General features: G+C 61.8%; 1 protein-coding gene and 1 pseudogene across 1 annotated transcript; one reads left to right on the top strand and one right to left on the bottom strand.

Moving 5' to 3' along the window:
• Nucleotides 1–2686: 2686 nt before the first annotated feature.
• On the top strand, nucleotides 2687–4865 carry LOC141938582 (sodium/glucose cotransporter 2-like; annotated as a pseudogene).
• A 2166-nt stretch (nucleotides 4866–7031) lies between these two features.
• Nucleotides 7032–21242, bottom strand: LOC141938581 (RUS family member 1-like). Its single transcript, XM_074857454.1, is given in 17 exon segments — nucleotides 7032–7285; nucleotides 8076–8144; nucleotides 8147–8152; nucleotides 9328–9475; nucleotides 9477–9490; nucleotides 9702–9772; nucleotides 9918–9975; nucleotides 11623–11867; nucleotides 13263–13333; nucleotides 14490–14591; nucleotides 16352–16457; nucleotides 16625–16657; nucleotides 17829–17874; nucleotides 19047–19161; nucleotides 20111–20188; nucleotides 20896–21039; nucleotides 21129–21242. Coding segments are annotated over 17 exon segments (1557 nt in total). The 3' UTR covers nucleotides 7032–7148.
• Between the last annotated feature and the right edge of the window lie 104 nt (nucleotides 21243–21346).

Here is a 21346-nt window from a genome sequence, read left to right as displayed (position 1 = left end):
ACTCATTAGCCACTGTGAGCCACTCATTAGCCACTCATTAGCCACTGGGAGACACTCGTTAGCCACTCGTTAGCCACTGTGAGCCACCCGTTAGCCACTGTGAGCCACTGTGAGCCACTCATTAGCCACTGTGAGACACTCGTTAGCCACTGGGAGACACCCATTAGCCACTGGGAGACACTTGTTAGCCACTCATTAGCCACTCATTAGCCACTGGGAGACACTCATTAGCCACTCATTAGCCACTGTGAGCCACTGTGACCCACTCATTAGCCACTCGTTAGCCACTGGGAGTCACTCGTTATCCACTGGGAGACACCCACTAGCCACTGGGAGACACTTGTTAGCCACTCGTTAGCCACTGGGAGCCACTCGTTAGCCACTCATTAGTGGGGGGGGAGGTTGCCCTCGGGCCAAATGAAGGGGCTGTTGGGGCGTTATTGGGGCTATTGGGGGGCTACTGGGGCACTATTAGAGGCTACCGGGGGCTCTGAGGGGGCTACTAGGGCGTTATTATGGGCTACCGGGGGCTCTAAGGGGGCTACTAGGGCGTTATTATGGGCTACTGGGGGCTCTAAGGGGGCTACTAGGGCGTTATTATGGGCTACCGGGGGCTCTGAGGGGGCTACTAGGGCGTTATTATGGGCTACCGGGGGCTCTAAGGGGGCTACTAGGGCGTTATTATGGCTACTGGGGGCTCTAAGGGGGCTACTAGGGCGTTATTATGGGCTACTGGGGGCTCTAAGGGGGCTACTAGGGCGTTATTATGGGCTACCGGGGGCTCTAAGGGGGCTACTAGGGCGTTATTATGGGCTACCGGGGGCTCTAAGGGGGCTACTAGGGCATTATTATGGGCTACCGGGGGCTCTAAGGGGGCTACTAGGGTGTTATTGTGGGCTACTGGGGGCTCTAAGGAGGCTACTAGGGCATTATTATGGGCTACCGGGGGCTCTAAGGAGGCTACTAGGGTGTTATTATGGGCTACCGGGGGCTCTAAGGGGGCTACTAGAGCATTATTATGGGCTACCGGGGGCTCTAAGGAGGCTACTAGGGCGTTATTATGGGCTACCGGGGGCTCTAAGGGGGCTACTAGGGCGTTATTATGGGCTACCGGGGGCTCTAAGGGGGCTACTAGGGCGTTATTATGGGCTACCGGGGGCTCTAAGGGGGCTACTAGGGCATTATTATGGGCTACCGGGGGCTCTAAGGAGGCTACTAGGGTGTTATTAATGGGCTACTGGGGGCTCTAAGGGGGCTACTAGGGCGTTATTATGGGCTACCGGGGGCTCTAAGGGGGCTACTAGGGCGTTATTATGGGCTACTGGGGGCTCTAAGGGGGCTACTAGGGCGTTATTATGGGCTACCGGGGGCTCTAAGGAGGCTACTAGGGTGTTATTATGGGCTACTGGGGGCTCTAAGGGGGCTACTAGGGCGTTATTATGGGCTACCGGGGGCTCTAAGGAGGCTACTAGGGCGTTATTATGGGCTACTGGGGGCTCTAAGGGGGCTACTAGGGCATTATTATGGGCTACTGGGGGCTCTAAGGGGGCTACTAGGGCGTTATTATGGGCTACTGGGGGCTCTAAGGAGGCTACTAGGGTGTTATTATGGGCTACTGGGGGCTCTAAGGGGGCTACTAGGGCGTTATTATGGGCTACTGGGGGCTCTAAGGGGGCTACTAGGGCGTTATTATGGGCTACTGGGGGCTCTAAGGGGGCTACTAGGGCGTTATTATGGGCTACTGGGGGCTCTAAGGGGGCTACTAGGGCGTTATTATGGGCTACTGGGGCTCTAAGGGGGCTACTAGGTCGTTATTATGGGCTACTGGGGGCTCTAAGGGGGCTACTAGGGCATTATTATGGGCTACTGGGGGCTCTAAGGAGGCTACTAGGGCGTTATTATGGGCTACTGGGGGCTCTAAGGGGGCTACTAGGTCGTTATTATGGGCTACTGGGGGCTCTAAGGGGGCTACTAGGGCGTTATTATGGGCTACTGGGGGCTCTAAGGGGGCTACTAGGGCATTATTATGGGCTACTGGGGGCTCTAAGGGGGCTACTAGGGCGTTATTATGGGCTACCGGGGGCTCTAAGGAGGCTACTAGGGTGTTATTATGGGCTACTGGGGGCTCTAAGGGGGCTACTAGGGCATTATTATGGGCTACCGGGGGCTCTAAGGGGGCTACTAGGGCGTTATTATGGGCTACCGGGGGCTCTAAGGGGGCTACTAGGGCGTTATTATGGGCTACTGGGGGCTCTAAGGGGGCTACTAGGGCGTTATTATGGGCTACTGGGGGCTCTAAGGGGGCTACTAGGGCGTTATTATGGGGCTACTGGGGGCTCTAAGGGGGCTACTAGGGCATTATTATGGGCTACTGGGGGCTCTAAGGGGGCTACTAGGGCGTTATTATGGGCTACCGGGGGCTCTAAGGAGGCTACTAGGGTGTTATTATGGGCTACTGGGGGCTCTAAGGGGGCTACTAGGGCGTTATTATGGGCTACTGGGGGCTCTAAGGGGGCTACTGGGGCACTATTCCCTGTGATGGCGCGTGGGCTAGTAAATCTCTTCGGTGGCCACTAGCCATTATCGGGCTCTCTGAGCCCATTGGGGTGCTGGGGAGTTTGGGGGGGGGTGTCTGAGGTCTAAAGGGGGTCTGACCCCCCCCCCCCGCCTTCCCGGTGGCCCCCAGGGCTCCGTGGGCTAATGCTGGCCGTGGTGTTGGCCGCCCTCATGTCCTCCCTGGCCTCCATCTTCGCCAGCGCCGGGGCCCTCTTCACCCTCGACGTCTACCGGCGCTTGCGGCCCGCGCTGGCCCCCGGCACCTCCTCGTGGCCGGCAGGTTGGGAGGGGGGGGGGGACACCCCAAAATATGGAGGGGGGAGGGGGGGGCACCCTAAAATTTAGAGGGGGGGGACCCAGGAGGTTGGGGGGGGGGGGGGGGGGGGAGGTGGCGATTGGGAGATCAGGTCAACCTGGTCAATGGAGGGGGAGGGGGGGGCACCCTGATGTTTTGGGGGGGGGCGTCAGGGGTCTGGGGTGGGTCAAGGGGGTCAAAGGGGGGGTGGGAGTTTGGGGGGGTCAAGGGGGTCAAGGGGGGGGTGGGAATTGGGGGGTGGGTCATGGGGGGGCAGGAATTGGGGGGGGTGGGTCAAGGGGTCAAAGGGGGGGGTGGGAGTTTGGGGGGGGTCAAGGGGGGGCAGGAATTTGGGGGGTGGGTCAAGGGGGGGTGGGAATTTGGGGGGGTCAATGGGGTCAAAGGGGGGGGTGGGAGTTTGGGGGGGTCAAGGGGGGGGCAGGAATTTGGGGGGGGCGGGTCAAGGGGGTCAAAGGGGGGGGTGGGAGTTTGGGGGGTGGGTCAATGGGGTCAAGGTGGTGGGAATTGGGGGGGTGGGTCAAGGGGGACCCAGAAATTTTGGGGGGGGGGCGTCAACGAGGTCAAAGGGCCCCCCAGGCATTTGGGCCATCAGGTCAACCCACTCCCCCAGACACCCATTGGGGGGGGGGGGGGGCAAATCAACTGGTTTAACTGGGAGCCAGGGGCTAGAAGGGACCTTGGCGGTTGGTGAGGGGGGACCCTCACCCCAAGAGAATTGGGGGGGGGGGGGCCCCCCCACCCCACCGCCATCTTTGCCGCGCGCAGGCTGTGGGTGCTGGCGATGGTGGGGCTGAGCCTGGCCTGGCTGCCCGTGGTGGAGGCGGCGCGGGGGGGGCAACTCTTCGACTACATCCAGGCCATGGCCAGTTACTTGGCCCCCCCGGTAGCCGCCGTCTTCTTCCTCGCCGTCTTCGTCCCTCGCGTGAACGAGCCTGTGAGTGATTTGGGGGGGGGGGGGACACACACAAACCCACCCCCCGCCCCCCCCCAAAATCTTGGGTGGTTAACGCCTCCCCCCCCCCCATTCCCTCCCCAGGGTGCTTTTTGGGGGTTGCTGGGGGGGTTGGGCTTAGGCCTGGCCCGGTTGGTCCCTGAATTTATTTTGGGGACGGGGACGTGCGGGTCCCCCGGGCGTTGCCCCCCCTTCGTCTGCGGCCTCCACTACCTCCACTTCGCCGTCCTCCTCTTCCTCGCCACCGGCCTCATCGTCATCGCCGTCTCCCTCTGCTACCCCCCCATCCCCCGCCAACACGTGAGTCAAAGCTTTTTTTGGGGGGGGGGGGGGACGACACCCCAAATATTTGGGGTGGGGGGGAGACACGGGCCACACAACCCCCCCCCCCCCCTCCGCGTCCGACTGTTGCAGCTCCACCGGTTGGTCTTCAGCCTCCGGCACAGTCGGGAGCCCCGCGTTGACCTTGACCAACAACCGCCCAAGGATGGGGATGGCGGCGTCCAGCTCCAGGGTGAGGGGACCCAGGGGTGTCAGGGGGGTCCCCAAAGACTGGGGGGTCCCCAAAAACTCAAGGGGGGACCCCAGAGACTCAAGGGGGAGGACTTGGGTGTCCGGGAGGGGGGACCCTGGCGTTGGGGGAAGAGCGTAGAGTTGACCCTTCCATTGTTTTTTTCCAGATGTGGAGGCGGAGCCTGTTGGTCAGGGGGCGGGGCCTGATGGGGAGGGGGCGGGGGCATCTAGGGAAGGGGGTGGGGCTGAGCTCCCGGCCCCGCCCCCCGAGGAGCCGGTGTGGAGGCGCGTGGTGGACGTCAACGCTCTGATCCTGATGGCCGTCGCCGTCTTCCTCTGGGGTACTTCGCCTGAGAGCCCGAATCCAGCCCGAAACGCACCGAAACGCCCCCAAAAAGGAGATCAAAATACCCGAATGAGCCCCAAATCACCCCAAATCACCCCAACCTGGACCAAAACAAGAGTAAAATGCCTCAAAATGAGCCCAAACGACATCGAAACTCACTCAAATTGTTTTCAGAGGAGTGAAAATGAGCCCGAAATGTCCCAAAATGAGCCCAAAATGTCCCAAAATGAGCCCAGAATGTCCCAAAATCAGCCCAAAATGAGCCTAAAATGTCAAAAAATGGGCCCAAAATGTCAAAAAATGAGCCCAGAATATCCCAAAATCAGCCCAGAATGTCCCAAAATCAGCCCAGAATGTCCCAAAATGAGCCTAAAATGTCCCAAAAATGAGCCCGAAATGTCCCACAATGAGCCTAAAATGAGCCCAAAATGTTGCAAAATGAGCCTAAAATGAGCCTAAAATGTCAAAAAATGGGCCCAAAATGTCCCAAAATGAGCCCAGAATGTCCCAAAATGAGCCTAAAATGAGCCAAAATGTCCCAAAATGAGCCTAAAATGTCAAAAAATGGGCCCAAAATGTCCCAAAATGAGCCCAGAATGTCCCAAAATGAGCCTAAAATGAGCCCAAAATGTCCCAAAATGAGCCCAGAATGTCCCAACATCAGCCCAAAATGTCTCAAAATGAGCCTAAAATGTCCCAAAATGTGCCAAAAATGAGCGCAGAATGTCCGCAAATGAGCCCAAAATATTGCAAAATGAGCCCAAAATCAGCCCAAAATGTCGCAAAATGAGCCCAAAATGTCCCAAAATGAGCCTAAAATGAGCCCAGAATGTCCCAAAATGAGCCCAGAATGTCCCAAAATCAGCCCAAAATGTCCCAAAATGAGCCTGAAATGTCCCAAAATCAGCCCAAAATGAGCCTAAAACGTCAAAAAATGGGCCCAAAATGTCAAAAAATGGGCCCAAAATATCCCAAAATGAGCCCAGAATATCCCCAAATCAGCCCAGAATGTCCCAAAATCAGCCCAAAATGTCCCAAAATGAGCCTAAAATGTCCCAAAAATGAGCCCGAAATGTCCCACAATGAGCCTAAAATGAGCCCAAAATGTTGCAAAATGAGCCTAAAATGAGCCCAAAATGTCAAAAAATGGGCCCAAAATGTCCCAAAATGAGCCCAGAATGTCCCAAAATGAGCCTAAAATGAGCCCAAAATGTCCCAAAATGAGCCCAAAATGAGCCTAAAATGTCAAAAAATGGGCCCAAAATGTCCCAAAATGAGCCCAGAATGTCCCAAAATGAGCCTAAAATGAGCCCAAAATGTCCCAAAATGAGCCAGAATGTCCCAACATCAGCCCAAAATGTCTCAAAATGAGCCTAAAATGTCCCAAAATGTGCCAAAAATGAGCCCAGAATGTCCGCAAATGAGCCCAAAATATTGCAAAATGAGCCCAAAATCAGCCCAAAATGTCGCAAAATGAGCCCAAAATGTCCCAAAATGAGCCTAAAATGAGCCCAGAATGTCCCAAAATGAGCCCAGAATGTCCCAAAATCAGCCCAAAATGTCCCAAAATGAGCCTGAAATGTCCCAAAATCAGCCCAAAATGAGCCTAAAATGTCAAAAAATGGGCCCAAAATGTCAAAAAATGGGCCCAAAATATCCCAAAATGAGCCCAGAATATCCCCAAATCAGCCCAGAATGTCCCAAAATCAGCCCAAAATGTCCCAAAATGAGCCTAAAATGTCCCAAAAATGAGCCCGAAATGTCCCAAAATGAGCCTAAAATGAGCCCAAAATGTCCCAAAATGAGCCCAAAATGAGCCTAAAATGTCAAAAAATGGGCCCAAAATGTCCCAAAATGAGCCCAGAATGTCCCAAAATGAGCCTAAAATGAGCCCAAAATGTCCCAAAATGAGCCCAGAATGTCCCAACATCAGCCCAAAATGTCTCAAAATGAGCCTAAAATGTCCCAAAATGTGCCAAAAATGAGCCCAGAATGTCCGCAAATGAGCCCAAAATATTCCAAAATGAGCCCAAAATGAGCCCAAAATGTCCCAAAGTGAGCCCAAAATCAGCCCAAAATGTCGCAAAATGAGCCTAAAATGTCCCAAAATGAGCCCAAAATGTCCTAAAATGATCCCAAAATGTCCCCAAATCAGCCCAAAATGTCCCAAAATGAGCCCCAAATGCCCCCAAATGAGCCTGAAAGGCTGCAAAATTCCTGAAAAGGCCCCAAAACCCTCCAAAATGCCTCAAAACCCCCCAAATTCCCTCAATTCCACCAAAACGCCCCAAATTTTCCCCAAACCCTCCAAAATGGCTGAAATTCCCCCAAAACCACCAGGAAATCGCTTTGTTGGAAAACTGCGTGTTTTTACAAATGACCCCAAAATGCTGATTTCTGGACCCGTTGTCAAAAAAATGGTCATTTTTGGGCCCTCCCCCGCCCCGTTTTGGGGCAGGTTTGGGTCAAATGCGAGGGGGCGGAGCCTGTTGTTGGGGGCGGGGCTTGGAGGAGGCCCCGCCCCCTGGCCCCGCCCACTCGAGCTGCCAATCATCCGGGGCCAGGAGGTGCCGCTGCGTCTCCCAACCGGCGGCCGCCAGCCCTGGGGACATCACGTGACGTCACACGCGAGGTCACGTGACGTCACGTGACGCCGCGATGCGACGGGGGAGGGTCACTGGGGGCGTGACACGCGATGACACGCCTGTGACGTCACGGGGTGGGGGCTGGCGACACGGGATGACGTGCAGTGACACGCGTGATGTCACCGGGGGGGTGTCACGTGATGTCACACGGTAACACATGGTTACACGTGACGACACGCAAGGACACGCGACTACACGTGATGACACGTGACAGCTCTGGATGAAAAGGGGGTTTGGGAGGGGGCTGGGGGGGGTGACCCAAGGGCTGACACGTGACGTGACATGTGACAACATGTGACAACACACCATGACACGCGACAACATGTGACCAACACGTGACAACACATGATGACTCTGGATGAAAAGGGGGTTTGGGGGGGGGGCTGGGGGGTGACCCAAGGGCTGACACGTGACGTGACATGTGACAACATGTGACAACACACTATGACACGTGAAAACATGTGACCAACATGTGACAACACATGATGACTCCGGATGAAAAAGGGGTTTGGGGGGGGGCTGGGGGGTGACCCAAGGACTGACACGTGACACCACACGTGACAACACGCCATGACACGCAACAACACGTGGCAACATGTGACAACACACAATGACTCTGGACAAAAAGGGGGGGTTGGGAGGGGGGTGGGGGGGTGACCCGGAGACTGACACATGACGCCACACGTGATGACACGTGATGACACGCGATGACACGCGTGGCGTGATGACACACGTGATGACACGTACCGCGCAGGAAGGGCGGGCCAAGCGTGCGCCAGACGCGGGAGCTCTCGGCTACGACCCCCCAGGGCACCGTCCTGGCGCTGGGGGGGGGGGGGGGGGACAAATGGGGACCCCAAATTTGCCCCAAACCCCCCCAAAATGACCCCAAACCCCCCCAAAAGCCCCCAGGGCCCCCCCAAATAACCCCAAGACCCCCCAAACCCCCCCCCAGAGACCCCCAAAATGACCCCAAGGTCCCCCAAATCCGACCCCAGGGTCCCCCAAGACCCCCCAGGGTCCCCCCAAACCCCCCCAGAGACCCCCAAAAGCCCCCAGGGCCCCCCAAATAACCCCAAGACCCCCCAACCCCCCCCCAAAAAAACCCCAAAATGACCCCAGGGTCCCCCAAACCGACCCCAGGGTCCCCCAAAACCCTCCAAGGGCCCCCCCAACCCCCCCCAGAGACCCCCAAAAGGACCCCAGGGCCCCCCCTAAACCCCCCAACCCCCCTTAGAGACCCCCAGAAAGACCCCAGGCCCCCCAACTCCCCCCCCAACCCCCCCCCAACCCCCCCAAACCGACCCCAGGGTCCCCCAAAACCCTCCAAGGGCTCCCCCAAACCCCCCTAGAGACCCTCAAGACAACTCCAGGGCCCCCCCAAACCCCCCCAGAGACCCCCAAAAGGACCCCAGGGCCCCCCCAAAGACCCTTAGAGACCCCCAGAATGACCCCAGGGCCCCCCAACTCCCCCCCAAAACCCCCCCAACCGACCCCAGGGTCCCCCAAAACCCTCCAAGGGCCCCCCCAAACCCCCCCAGAGACCCTCAAGACAACTCCAGGGCCCCCCCAAACCCCCAGAGACCCCCAAAAGGACCCAGGGCCCCCCCCAAACCCCCCAACCCCGCTTAGAGACCCCCACAATGACCTCAGGGCCCCCCAACTCCCCCCCAAACCCCCCCCCAAACCGACCCCAGGGTCCCCCAAAACCCTCCAAGGGCCCCCCCCAAACCCCCTAGAGACCCTCAAGACAACTCCAGGGCCCCCCCAACCCCCCCCAGAGACCCCCAAAAGGACCCCAGGGCCCCCCCCAACCCCCCTTAGAGACCCCCAGAATGACCTCAGGGCCCCCCAACTCCCCCCAAAACCCCCCCCAACCCCCCCAAACCGACCCCAGGGTCCCCCAAAACCCTCCAAGGGTCCCCCCAACCCCCCCCAGAGACCCCCAAAAGGACCCCAGGGCCCCCCCTAACACCCCCCCCGCCCCCCGAGGACTCACGGCAGCGGCGCAGGCGGTGCTGGAGCGGGCGCAGGGCAGCACCCATGGGTGCCCCCGGGGGTAAATCGGGGCCCAGCAGCTCCTCCAGCAGCAGGGCCTGGGCGCAGGCTCGTAGGGGGGTGTCGGGGGGGGCCCCCCGACGCAGCCCCCACCCCCACCCACCCTAAAAATTTTTGGGGGGGGGGGGGGGGGGGTGTCACCCAAACACCCGCGTCCTTTCCGCACGACACCCACCCCACCCAAAACCACCCCCCCCCCCCCCCCAAGATATGTGGGTGTCCCCCCCCCCACGAGTGCATGGGACCCCCCCTCCGGGTATTGGGGACCCCCCCGCAAAATTTGGGGACCCCCCCCCTCACCCCAGGGGTCCCCACCTTGGGAGGGGCGGAGCACGATGATGTAATCGTCGGTGCCGCACTCCAGCGCCTTCTTGAACTCGGCCTCGCTGGGGGGGGGGGGGACACACATGACACCCAGGTGTCCCCAAAAATCCTGGGTGACCCCCCCCCCCGGAACCCTGGGGGACACCGGGGTCCCCACTATGGGGGTGGGGGGGGGTGGGGGGGTGCCCTCCCCCACCCTGTACCCACCTATTGACCAGCCGGTGCAGGGGGGCCCCCAGGTGGAGGTTGAGGCGGGTGCTGAAGCCTGTGGGGACATGGGTGACGTCGGGGTGACGTCGGGGTGACGTCGGGGTGACATTGGGGTGACATTGGGGTGACACGAGGGAGGGGCTACGTGGAGGGGTAAGTGGGGTGATGAGGGGGTGGCACCGGGTGACAAGGGGGGTGACACTAGGTGGCAGGCGGTGACGCTGGGGGGTGCTGGGTGACAGCAGGGTGACGCTGGGTGACACGGGGGTGACAGGGGGGTGACAGGGGTGACACTAAGTGACATAGGGATGATACTGGGTGACACAGGAAGACACTGGGTGACATTGGGTGACATTGGGTGACACCGGGGTGACACCGGGTGACACTGGGATGATGCTGGGAGACACTGGGATGACACCGGGTGACAGTGGGTGACATATGGGTGACATGGAGGTGACACTGCGTGACACTGCGTGACACCGGGTGACACTGGGTGACATTGGGTGACACGGGGGTGACACCAAGGTGACACCGGGTGACACTGGGATGACACTGGGATGACACTGGGTGACAGTGGGTGACATGTTGGGTGACATGGAGGTGACACTGGGTGACACTGGGTGACACTGGGGTGACACTGGGATGACACTGGGATGACACTGGGTGACACTGCGTGACACTGGGAGACACTGGGAGACACTGGGTGACATGGGGATGACACTGGGGTGACACTGGGAGACACTGGGATGACACTGGGATGACACTGGGTGACACTGGGTGACACTGGGAGACACTGGGTGACACTGGGATGACACTGGGTGACATGGGGGTGACACTGGGTGACACTGGGAGACACTGGGTGACACTGGGATGACACTGGGATGACACCGGGTGACACTGGGAGACACTGGGTGACATGGGGGTGACACTGGGTGACACCGGGTGACACCGGGGTGACACCGGGAGACACTGGGATGACACTGGGTGACACTGGGAGACACTGGGAGACACTGGGAGACACTGGGTGACACAGGGGTGACACCGGGTGACACCGGGGTGATACTGGGTGACACTGGGATGACACTAGGTGATGCTGGGTGACATGGGGGTGACACCGGGTGACACTGGGAGACACTGGGATGACACTGGGTGACACTGGGAGACACTGGGAGACACTGGGAGACACTGGGGTGACACCGGGTGACACCGGGGTGATACTGGGTGACACTGGGATGACACTAGGTGATGCTGGGTGACATGGGGGTGACACCGGGTGACACTGGGAGACACTGGGATGACACTGGGTGACACTGGGAGACACTGGGAGACACTGGGAGACACTGGGGTGACACCGGGTGACACCGGGGTGATACTGGGTGACACTGGGATGACACTAGGTGATGCTGGGTGACATGGGGGTGACACCGGGTGACACTGGGAGACACTGGGATGACACTGGGTGACACTGGGAGACACTGGGAGACACTGGGAGACACTGGGGTGACACCGGGTGACACCGGGGTGATACTGGGTGACACTGGGATGACACTAGGTGATGCTGGGTGACATGGGGGTGACACCGGGTGACACTGGGAGACACTGGGATGACACTGGGTGACACTGGGAGACACTGGGTGACACTGGGATGACCCCGGGTGACCCCGGGAGGGCTCTGACACACCGGGGTGACCCCAGCCCTCACCGGGCAGCAGCGGCTCGCGGGGGTTCACCTCCTCGGGCCCGGGGACGCTGAGCTCCGCTGCGCCCTCATTGGCTGGCTGGGGCCGCACGGCCCCGCCCCTCGCGGTGGCCCCGCCCCTCAAGGCCCCGCCCAGGGCCAGGCGCAGGCGGGGCCGGTTGAGCGTGAGGAGCCGCAGGGCCCCCACCGCCCCCACGTTGGCCCCCAGGTGGGTCCCCACCAGCAGCGTCACCACCCCCAGGGTCAGCCTGGGCCCCGCCCACCCGCCAATCAATCAGGGGAGGGGGCGTGGCCGCCACAAGACCCACCCACCAGAGGCTGAAAGGGACCCGCCCCCTCCCTGGAGGCCACGCCCCCTCGCCTAGAACACGCCCCCACGCCCTCCAGTCCATCCCAGTATCCCCCAGTGCCACCCCAGTGCCTCCCAGTATCCCCCCAGTGCCCCCCAGTATCCCCCAGTGCCACTCCCAGTGCCCCCCAGTATCCCCAGTGCCACTCCTAGTGCCACCCAGTATCCCCCAGTGCCTCCCAGTATCCTCTGATGCCTGCTAGTACCCCCCAGTACCACTCCCAGTGCCTCCCAGTAGCCCCCAGTGCCTCCCAGTATCTCCCAGTGCCCCCCAGTACCACTCCCAGTGCCTCCCAGTAGCCCCCAGTGCCTCCCAGTATCTCCCAGTGCCCCCCAGTATCCCCCAGTAACACTCCCAGTGCCTCCCAGTATCCCCCAGTGCCCCCCAGTATCCCCCAGTACCACTCCCAGTGCCTCCCAGTATCCCCCCAGCGCCTCCCAGTATCCCCCAGTGCCACCCCAGTGCCTCCCAGTATCCCCCCAGTGCCCCCCAGTATCCCCCAGTGCCACTCCTAGTGCCACCCAGTATCCCCCAGTGCCTCCCAGTATCCTCTGATGCCTGCTAGTACCCCCCAGTACCACTCCCAGTGCCTCCCAGTAGCCCCCAGTGCCTCCCAGTATCTCCCAGTGCCCCCCAGTACCACTCCCAGTGCCTCCCAGTAGCCCCCAGTGCCTCCCAGTATCTCCCAGTGCCCCCCAGTATCCCCCAGTAACACTCCCAGTGCCTCCCAGTATCCCCCAGTGCCCCCCAGTATCCCCCAGTACCACTCCCAGTGCCTCCCAGTATCCCCCCAGCGCCTCCCAGTATCCCCCAGTACCACTCCCAGTGCCTCCCAGTATCCCCCAGTGCCCCCCAGTACCCCGCAGTACCACTCCCAGTGCCACCCAGTATTACTCCAGTGCCACCCAGTATCCTCCATTGCCTCCCAGTAGCCCCCAGTATCCCCCAATGCCTACCAGTACCCCCCAGTACCACTCCCAGTGCCTTCCAGTACCTCCCCAGTGCCTCCCAGTACCCCCCAGTACCACTCCCAGTGCCTCCCCCAAGCCCCACCCTTAACCCTTCCCCAAGCCCCGCCCCTCCCCACAGGCCACACCCCTTTACCTAGGCCACACCCCCTCCCACAGGCCACGCCCCCACCCAGCCCCACAATCCCCAAGCCCCGCCCTCTTTCACCGAGGCCACACCCCCACCGCTGGCCCCACCCATTTCCCCGAGGCCCCGCCCCCTCCCCACAAACCCCACCCCTTCTCCACAGGCCCCGCCCCCTTCCCAGCATGCCCCGGGGCTCACCATGGCCGCCCCTCCAGCAGCGGCAGCAGCGCCAGCGCCAGCAGCAGCCCCACCCCGTTCACCAGCGTCTCCTGCCCAGTTCACACCAGTATGGCACCAGTAACCCCCCGCCACCCCCCGCCCAGGGCTCCCAGGCCCCTCCCAGTGCTCCCAGTTGCCCTCCCAGTCGCTCCCAGTGATGTCCCAGTCCCTCCCAGTGCTCCCAGTCCCCTACCAGTGCCTCCCCATCATCCCCCAGTCCCTCCCAGTGCCCCCCAGTGATGTCCCAGTCCCTCCCAGTCCCTTCCCAGTGCTCCCAGTTGCCCTCCCAGTCCCAGCCAGTGCCCCCAGTGATGTCCCACTCCCTCCAGTTGCCCTCCCAGTGCTCCCAGTTGCTCTCCCAGTCCCTCCCCATCACCTCCCAGTGATGTCCCAGTCTCTCCCAGTCCCTTCCCAGTGCTCCCAGTTGCCCTCCCAATCCCTCCCAGTGCCCCCAGTCCCTGGCCAGTCCCTCCCAGTCCCTTCCCAGTGCTCCCAGTTGCTCTCCCAGTCCCTCCCCATGCCACCCAGTGATGTCCCAGTCCCTCCCAGTTGCCCTCCCAATGCTCCCAGTTGCCCTCCCAGTCCCTCCCTATCACCCCCCAGTCCCTCCCAGTGCTCCCAGTGATGTCCCAGTCCCTCCCAGTCCCTTCCCAGTGCTCCCAGTTGCCCTCCCAGTCCCTCCCCATGCCACCCAGTGATGTCCCAGTTCCTCCCAATTGCCCTCCCAGTGCTCCCAGTTGCCCTCCCAGTCCCTCCCCATCACTCCCAGTCCCTCCCAGTGCCCCCAGTGATGTCCCAGTCCCTCCCAGTCCCTTCCCAGTGCTCCCAGTTGCTCTCCCAGTCCCTATCACCCCCCAGTCCCTCCCAGTGCCCCCAGTGATGTCCCAGTCCCTCCCAGTTGCCCTCCCAGTGCTCCCAGTTGCCCTCCGGTCCCTCCCCATCACTCCCCAGACCCTCCCAGTGCCACCACTGATGTCCCAGTCCCTCCCAGTTGCCCTCCCAGTGCTTCCAGTCCCCTCCCAGTGCTCCCAGTTGCCCTCCCAGTCCCTCCCCATCACCCCCAGTCCGTCCCAGTGATGTCCCAGTCCCTCCCAGTGATGTCCCAGTTGCCCTCCAGTCCCTCCCCATCGCCCCCCACTCCCTCCCAGTGCCCCCAGTGATGTCCCAGTCCCTCCCAGTCCCCTCCCAGTGCTCCCAGTCCCTCACCTGGCTGCTGTCCTTGGCGGCCACGTCGGCCATGTTGTCCCTCCGCGCCTGGTGCACGGCCAGCGCCGCCCGCGTGGCCCCGCCCGCCACACCCACAATGCACTGGGGCGGGGCCACCCCTCTCACCCAGTATCCCCCAGTGCCTCCCAGTATCCCCCAGTACCACTCCCAGTGTCCCCAGTATCCCCAGTGCCACTCCTAGTGCCACCCAGTATCCCCAGTGCCTCCCAGTATCCTCTGATGCCTGCTAGTACCCCCCAGTACCACTCCCAGTGCCTCCCAGTACCCCCCAGTGCCTCCCAGTATCTCCCAGTACCACTCCCAGTGCCCCCCAGTATCCCCAGTGCCACTCCTAGTGCCACCCAGTATCCGCCAGTACCACTCCCAGTGCCTCCCAGTACCCCCCAGTGCCTCCCAGTATCCCCCAGTACTACTCCCAGTGCCCTCCAGTATCCCCAGTGCCACTCCTAGTGCCACCCAGTATCCCCAGTGCCGCCCAGTACCCCCCCAGTGCCCCCCAGTATCGCCCAGTACTACTCCCAGTGCCACTCAGTATCCCCAGTACCACTCCCAGTGCCTCCCAGTATCTCCAGTGCCACTCCTAGTGCCACCCAGTACCCCCCAGTACCACTCCCAGTGCCTCCCAGTACCCCCCAGTGCCTCCCAGTATCCCCCAGTACCACTCCCAGTGCCCCCCAGTATCTCCAGTGCCACTCCTAGTGCCACCCAGTACCCCCCAGTACCACTCCCAGTGCCTCCCAGTACCCCCCAGTGCCTCCCAGTATCCCCCAGTACTACTCCCAGTGCCCCCCAGTATCCCCAGTGCCACTCCTAGTGCCACCCAGTATCCCCAGTGCCTCCCAGTACCCCCCAGTGCCTCCCAGTATCTCCCAGTACCACTCCCAGTGCCCCCCAGTATCCCCAGTGCCACTCCTAGTGCCACCCAGTATCCCCAGTGCCTCCCAGTACCCCCCAGTGCCTCCCAGTATCTCCCAGTACCACTCCCAGTGCCCCCCAGTATCCCCAGTGCCACTCCTAGTGCCACCCAGTACCCCCCAGTACCACTCCCAGTGCCTCCCAGTACCCCCCAGTATCCCCAGTGCCACTCCTAGTGCCACCCAGTATCCCCAGTGCCTCCCAGTATCCCCCAGTGCCCCCCAGTATCTCCCAGTACCACTCCCAGTGCCTCCCAGTACCCCCCCAGTGCCTCCCAGTATCCTCCAGTGCCACTCCTAGTGCTACCCAGTATCCTCCATTGCCTCCCAGTATCCCCCAGTACCACTCCCAGTGCCTCCCAGTCCCTCCCCAATGCCTCCCAGTACCCCACAGTCCCCCTCAGTGCCTTCCAGTACCCCTCAGTCCCCCCCCAGCGCCTCCCAGTGCCTCCCATTCCCCCCCAGTCCCTCCCAGCGCCTCCCAGTACCCCCCATTCCCCCCCAGCGCCTCCCAGTCCTCCCCAGTCCCCCCCAGTGACTCCCAGTACCCCTCAGTCCCTCCCCAACGCCTCCCAGTCCTCCCCAGCCCCCCCAGCGCCTCCCAGTCCTCCCCAGTCCCCCCCCAGCACCTCCCAGTCCTCCCCAGCCCCCCCAGCGCCTCCCAGTATCCCCCAGTCCCTCCCCAACGCCTCCCAGTCCTCCCCAGCCCCCCCAGCGCCTCCCAGTATCCCCCAGTCCCTCCCCAACGCCTCCCAGTCCTCCCCAGTCCCCCCCCAGCACCTCCCAGTACCCCCCAGTCCCCCCCCAGTCCCCCCCAGTCCCCCCCAGCGCCTCCCAGTCCCCCCCAGTCCCTCCCCGACGTCTCCCAGTCCCCCCCATTCCCCCCCCACCCCCGATCCCTCCCAGGCGCAGGGGGCGGGGCGTTACCTTGGCAACAGCCGCCATTGTCAGGAGGGCGGGGCCGGCGCGGGGCCAGGCGGGCGCCAGCAGCTCCAGCGCCAGCGCCGCGTCATTCAGCAGGTCCGCAGCCAGCCTGGGCGGGGCCAGCGTATCACGTGGGCGGCGAGGGGCGGGGCCTCAGCCGTAAAAGGGGAGGGAGGGGGCGGGGCTTGGGGTGGGGGTGCGGCCTCCCGCCGCAAAAGGGAAGGGGTGGGGCGGGGCTTGGGGTGGGGGCGTGGCCTCGAGGGGGCGGGGACTCACCGCCACTGCTTGGCCTCGCAGTCCAGGCGGCTCCTGCGGGGGGGGGATCCCAGTAACTCCCAGTAGCTCCCAGTAAGTCCCAGTGATGCATCTCAGTGCTCCCAGTAACTCCCAGTAAGTCCCAGTGCCGCCTCCCACTGCTCCCAGTAACTCCCAGTGAGCCCCAGTAGCTCCCAGTGCCGCCTCCCAGTAAGTCCCAGTGACACGTTCCAGAGCTCCCAGTGACTCCCAGTAAGTCCCAGTGCCGCTTCCCAGTGCTCCCAGTAACTCCCAGTAGCTCCCAGTGCCACCACCCAGTAGCTCCCAGTAAGTCCCAGTGCTTCCAGTAAGCCCCAGTAAGTCCCAGTAGCTCCCTGTAGCTCCCAGTAAGTCCCAGTGCTGCCTCCCAGTGCTCCCAGTAACTCCCAGTAGCTCCCAGTGCCAGTGTCACCTCCCAGTGTTCCCAGTAAGTCCCAGTAGCTCCCAGTAACTCCCAGTGTTCCCAGTAACTCCCAATAGCTCCCAGTGCCACCTCCCAGTGCCCCCAGTAACTCCCAGTACCTCCCAGTGCTCCCAGTCGCTTCCAGTAAGTCCCAGTGATGCATCCCAGTAGCTCCCAGTAGCTCCCAGTGCCGCCTCCCAGTGCTCCCAGTAGCTCCCAGTAAGTCCCAGTGCCGCCTCCCAGTGTTCCCAGTAGCTCCCAGTAGCTCCCAGTGCCGCCTCCCAGTGCTCCCAGTAGCTCCCAGTAAGTCCCAGTGCCGCCTCCCAGTGCTCCCAGTAGCTCCCAGTAAGTCCCAGTGCCGCCTCCCAGTGTTCCCAGTAGCTCCCAGTAGCTCCCAGTGCCGCCTCCCAGTGCTCCCAGTAACTCCCAGTAAGTCCCAGTGCCGCCTCCCAGTGCTCCCAGTAGCTCCCAGTAAGTCCCAGTGCCGCCTCCCAGTGCTCCCAGTAGCTCCCAGTAAGTCCCAGTGCCGCCTCCCAGTGCTCCCAGTAGCTCCCAGTAAGTCCCAGTGCCGCCTCCCAGTGTTCCCAGTAGCTCCCAGTAACTCCCAGTGCCGCCTCCCAGTGCTCCCAGTAGCTCCCAGTAGCTCCCAGTGCCGCCTCCCAGTGCTCCCAGTAGCTCCCAGTAGCTCCCAGTGCCACCTCCCAGTGCTCCCAGTAACTCCCAGTAAGTCCCAGTGCCGCCTCCCAGTGCTCCCAGTCCATCCCAGTCCATCCCAGTGCTCACCCCTGGAGCCAGGCGAAGGCGATGCGAGTCACCATCCCCACCCCGTCTGCGGGCAGCGGTTTTGGGGTGAAAACAGGCGATTTTGGGTACAGGGGAATTTTGAGGTGAAAGCGGGGGATTTTGGGGCCAAAGAGGGTTTTGGGGTGAAACGGGGGAATTTGGGGCACAGGGGATTTGGGGTGAAAATGGGCGATTTTGGGTGCAGAAGATTTTGGGATGAAATTGGGGGGTTTTGGGTGCAGGAGAATTTTGAGGTGAAAACGGTGGGTTTTGGGTACAAAAGAGTTTTGGGGTGAAATCACAGGATTTTGGGTACAGGGGGAATTTTGGGGTGAAATTGGGAGATTTTGGGATCCAGGTGGGATTTTGGGGTGAAACTGGAGGTTTTTGGGGGGTTTGGAGCCGATTTTGGGGTCAAATTGGGGGATTTTGGTTAAAAAATGGGGTTTGGGGGTCAAATTAGGGAATTTTGGGGTAAAACTGGGGGATTTTGGGGCCAAAGAGGGTTTTGGGGTGAAACTGGGTTTTTTGGGGGGTGTTGGAGCAGATTTTGGGGTGAAATGGGGGATTTTGGGGGGCTCCGGGCACATTTTGGGGTGAAACGAGGAGATTTTGGGGTCAAAGACAGTTTTGGGGTCAAATCAGAGAATTTTGGGGTAAAACTGGGGGATTTTGAGATTCACGGCAGATTTTTGGAGTGAAAAATGGGATTTTTGGGGGTGCCGAGGGTGATTTTGGGGTCAAACTCAGACATTTTGGGGTCAAAATGGGAGATTTTGGGGTCAAATGGGGGAATTTGGGGGTCAAATGGGGGAATTTTGGGGTCAAACTGGGGGATTTTGTGATTCAAAAGAGATTTTTTTGGAGTGAAAAAGGGGATTTTTGGGGGTGCCGAGGGTGATTTTGGGGTCAAAGGGGAAATTTTGGGGTCAAAACGGGAGGTTTTGGGGTCAAGCGGGAGAATTTTGGGATAAAACTGGGGGATTTTGAGATTCAAAGTGAAAAATGGGATTTTTTGGGGGGTGCTGAGGCTGATTTTGGGGTCAAAGAGAAAAATTTTGGGGTCAAACGGGGGAATTTTAGGGTCAAAGTGGGACATTTGGGGGTCAAACAGGAGAATTTTGGGGTAAAACGGAGGGATTTGGGGGTGAAACATGCAGCTGGGGAGCGAGGGTGGTTTTGGGGTGAAAAGGGGGGGTTTAGGGTCGGGGGACTCACCCCGCAGCACCCAGGTCAGGGTGGCCCCGGTGACGGTGGCGGCGCCGTCCCCCACCCCCACGGCCTGGAGCACCGCCCGGGTGGCCAGAGCGCCCGTCAGGGTGCTGCACAGCGCCTGCCCAGTGCTCCCAGTTACCTCCCAGTTACTCCCAGTGACCTCCCAGTTACCCCCAGTGACCCCCCCACCGACCCCCCGCCCACCCCAATGACCTCCCGGTAACCCCCAGGCCCCTCCCAGGAGACCCCAGTCACCTCCCAGTTACCTTCCAGTGTCCCCCAGCTCATCCCAGTGCTCCCAGTTACCACCCAGTTGCCTCTCTGGCCTTTCCCAGTAACCCTCAATCCCCTCCCAGTGCCCCCCAGTCCACCCCAGTGCCTCCCAGTCCCCTCCCAGTTACCTCCCAGTGCCCCCTCGTCCATCCCAGTGCCTCCCAGTCCCCTCCCAGTTACCTCCCAGTGCCCCCTCGTCCATCCCAGTGCCTCCCAGTCCCCTCCCAGTTACCTCCCAGTGCCCCCTCGTCCATCCCAGTGCCTCCCAGTCCCCTCCCAGTTACCTCCCAGTGCCCCCTCGTCCATCCCAGTGCCTCCCAGTCCCCTCCCAGTTACCTCCCAGTGCCCCCTCGTCCATCCCAGTGCCTCCCAGTCCCCTCCCAGTTACCTCCCAGTGCCCCCCCGTCCATCCCAGTGCCTCACAGTCCCCTCCCAGTTACCTCCCAGTGCCCCCCCGTCCATCCCAGTGCCTCCCAGTCCCCTCCCAGTTACCTCCCAGTGCCCCCCCGTCCACCCCAGTGCCTCCCAGTCCCCTCCCAGTTACCTCCCAGTGCCCCCCGTCCATCCCAGTGCCTCCCAGTCCCCTCCCAGTTACCTCCCAGTGCTCCCCAACCTATCCCAGTGCCTCCCAGTTATCACCCAGTTACTCCCAGTACCCCACTACCCACTGCTGCCTCCCTCCCAGTCCCTCCCAGTGCCCCCAGGTGCCTCCCAGTTACCTTCCAGTGCCCTCCAGTCCCCTCCCAGTGCCCCCCCAGCCCCCTCCCAGTCCCTCCCAGTGCTCCCAGTAGCACCTGCAGGGCGTCCCAGCACTGGTACTGGAGGTAGTCGGGGCTGACACTCTCGGGGTACCCCTGAGGCAGCAGCACCCGCTGAAAGGGGGGGACACACGGAGGAGGGGGGGGGGTCAGGTACCCCCAGGGACCCCAAATCCCCCCTGCGACCCCCCCAACCCCCATGTCCCCCCCCCAGGTCCCCCCAACCCCCCCCTGAACCCCATTAGTGCCCCCCCAGGAGCCCCCAGGACCCCAATAAACCCCCCAGCACCCCAATATCTCCCTCAAGACACCCCCAGAACCCCATTAGACACCCCCACCCCCCAATAACCCCCCAAACCCCTCCAGCACCCCAATATCTCCCCCAAGACCCCCCCCAACCCCATGAGACCCCCCCAGGACCCCAATAACCCCCCCACACCCCCCCCCACGCTCCAGTATCTCCCCCAAGACCCCCCCCTGCACCCCAATAACCCCCCCAAACCCCTCCAGGACCCCCCCCACCCCCATTAGACCCCCCAGGACCCCCTTAATCCCCCCCTGAAACCCCCCCGCACCCCAATAACCCCCCCAAACCCCTCCAGGACCCCAATATCTCCCTCAAGACCCCCCCCCGCACCCCAATAACCCCCCCAAACCCCTCCAGGACCCCAATATCTCCCTCAAGACCCCCCCCCAACCCCATGAGACCCCCCCAGAACCCCAATAACCCCCCCAAACCCCTCCAGGACCCCCCCCCACCCCCATTAGACCCCCCCCAGGACCCCAATAACCCCCCCCCGCCCCCCATTCCCCCCCCTCACAGCGGCAGCGTGGCGCAGGCCGGAGTGCGGGCAGGCGCCGGGGGGGACGAGGCGCTGGAGCCCCCCCCGTGGGTTTCCATGGTAACGGGCGGCTTCACGGGGACCCCACAACTCCCGGCAGAGGGGGGGGGGGCGTGGGGGGGCCTGTGGGGGCAAAGGGGGGGGTGTCACGAAAAGGGGGGGGGGCCTGTGGGGGGGCTCTAAGGTGCCCCCCCCCCCCCCCGGCCTGGTACCGTCCGGCCGCTCCATGGCACGGGGCCTACTTCCGGTGTGCAGCCTGCCGGGACTCTATGGTGGCCGTGGAGGCGGGCTGGGCGGGAGGTCCTCCAGGACTCTATGGTCTCCATTGAAACAGAATGGGGGGATGGTCCTCCAGGACTCTATGGTCTCTGTGGGGGCAGGCTGGGCAGGAGGTCCTCCAGGACTCTATAGTCTCCATTGAAATAGGATG

This window comes from Strix uralensis, unplaced genomic scaffold, assembly GCF_047716275.1.
Source record: "Strix uralensis isolate ZFMK-TIS-50842 unplaced genomic scaffold, bStrUra1 scaffold_215, whole genome shotgun sequence".
Lineage (NCBI taxonomy): Eukaryota > Metazoa > Chordata > Aves > Strigiformes > Strigidae > Strix > Strix uralensis.
Note: the sequence above shows the minus strand (reverse complement) of the source record. Positions and strands in the feature narration are given on the sequence as shown.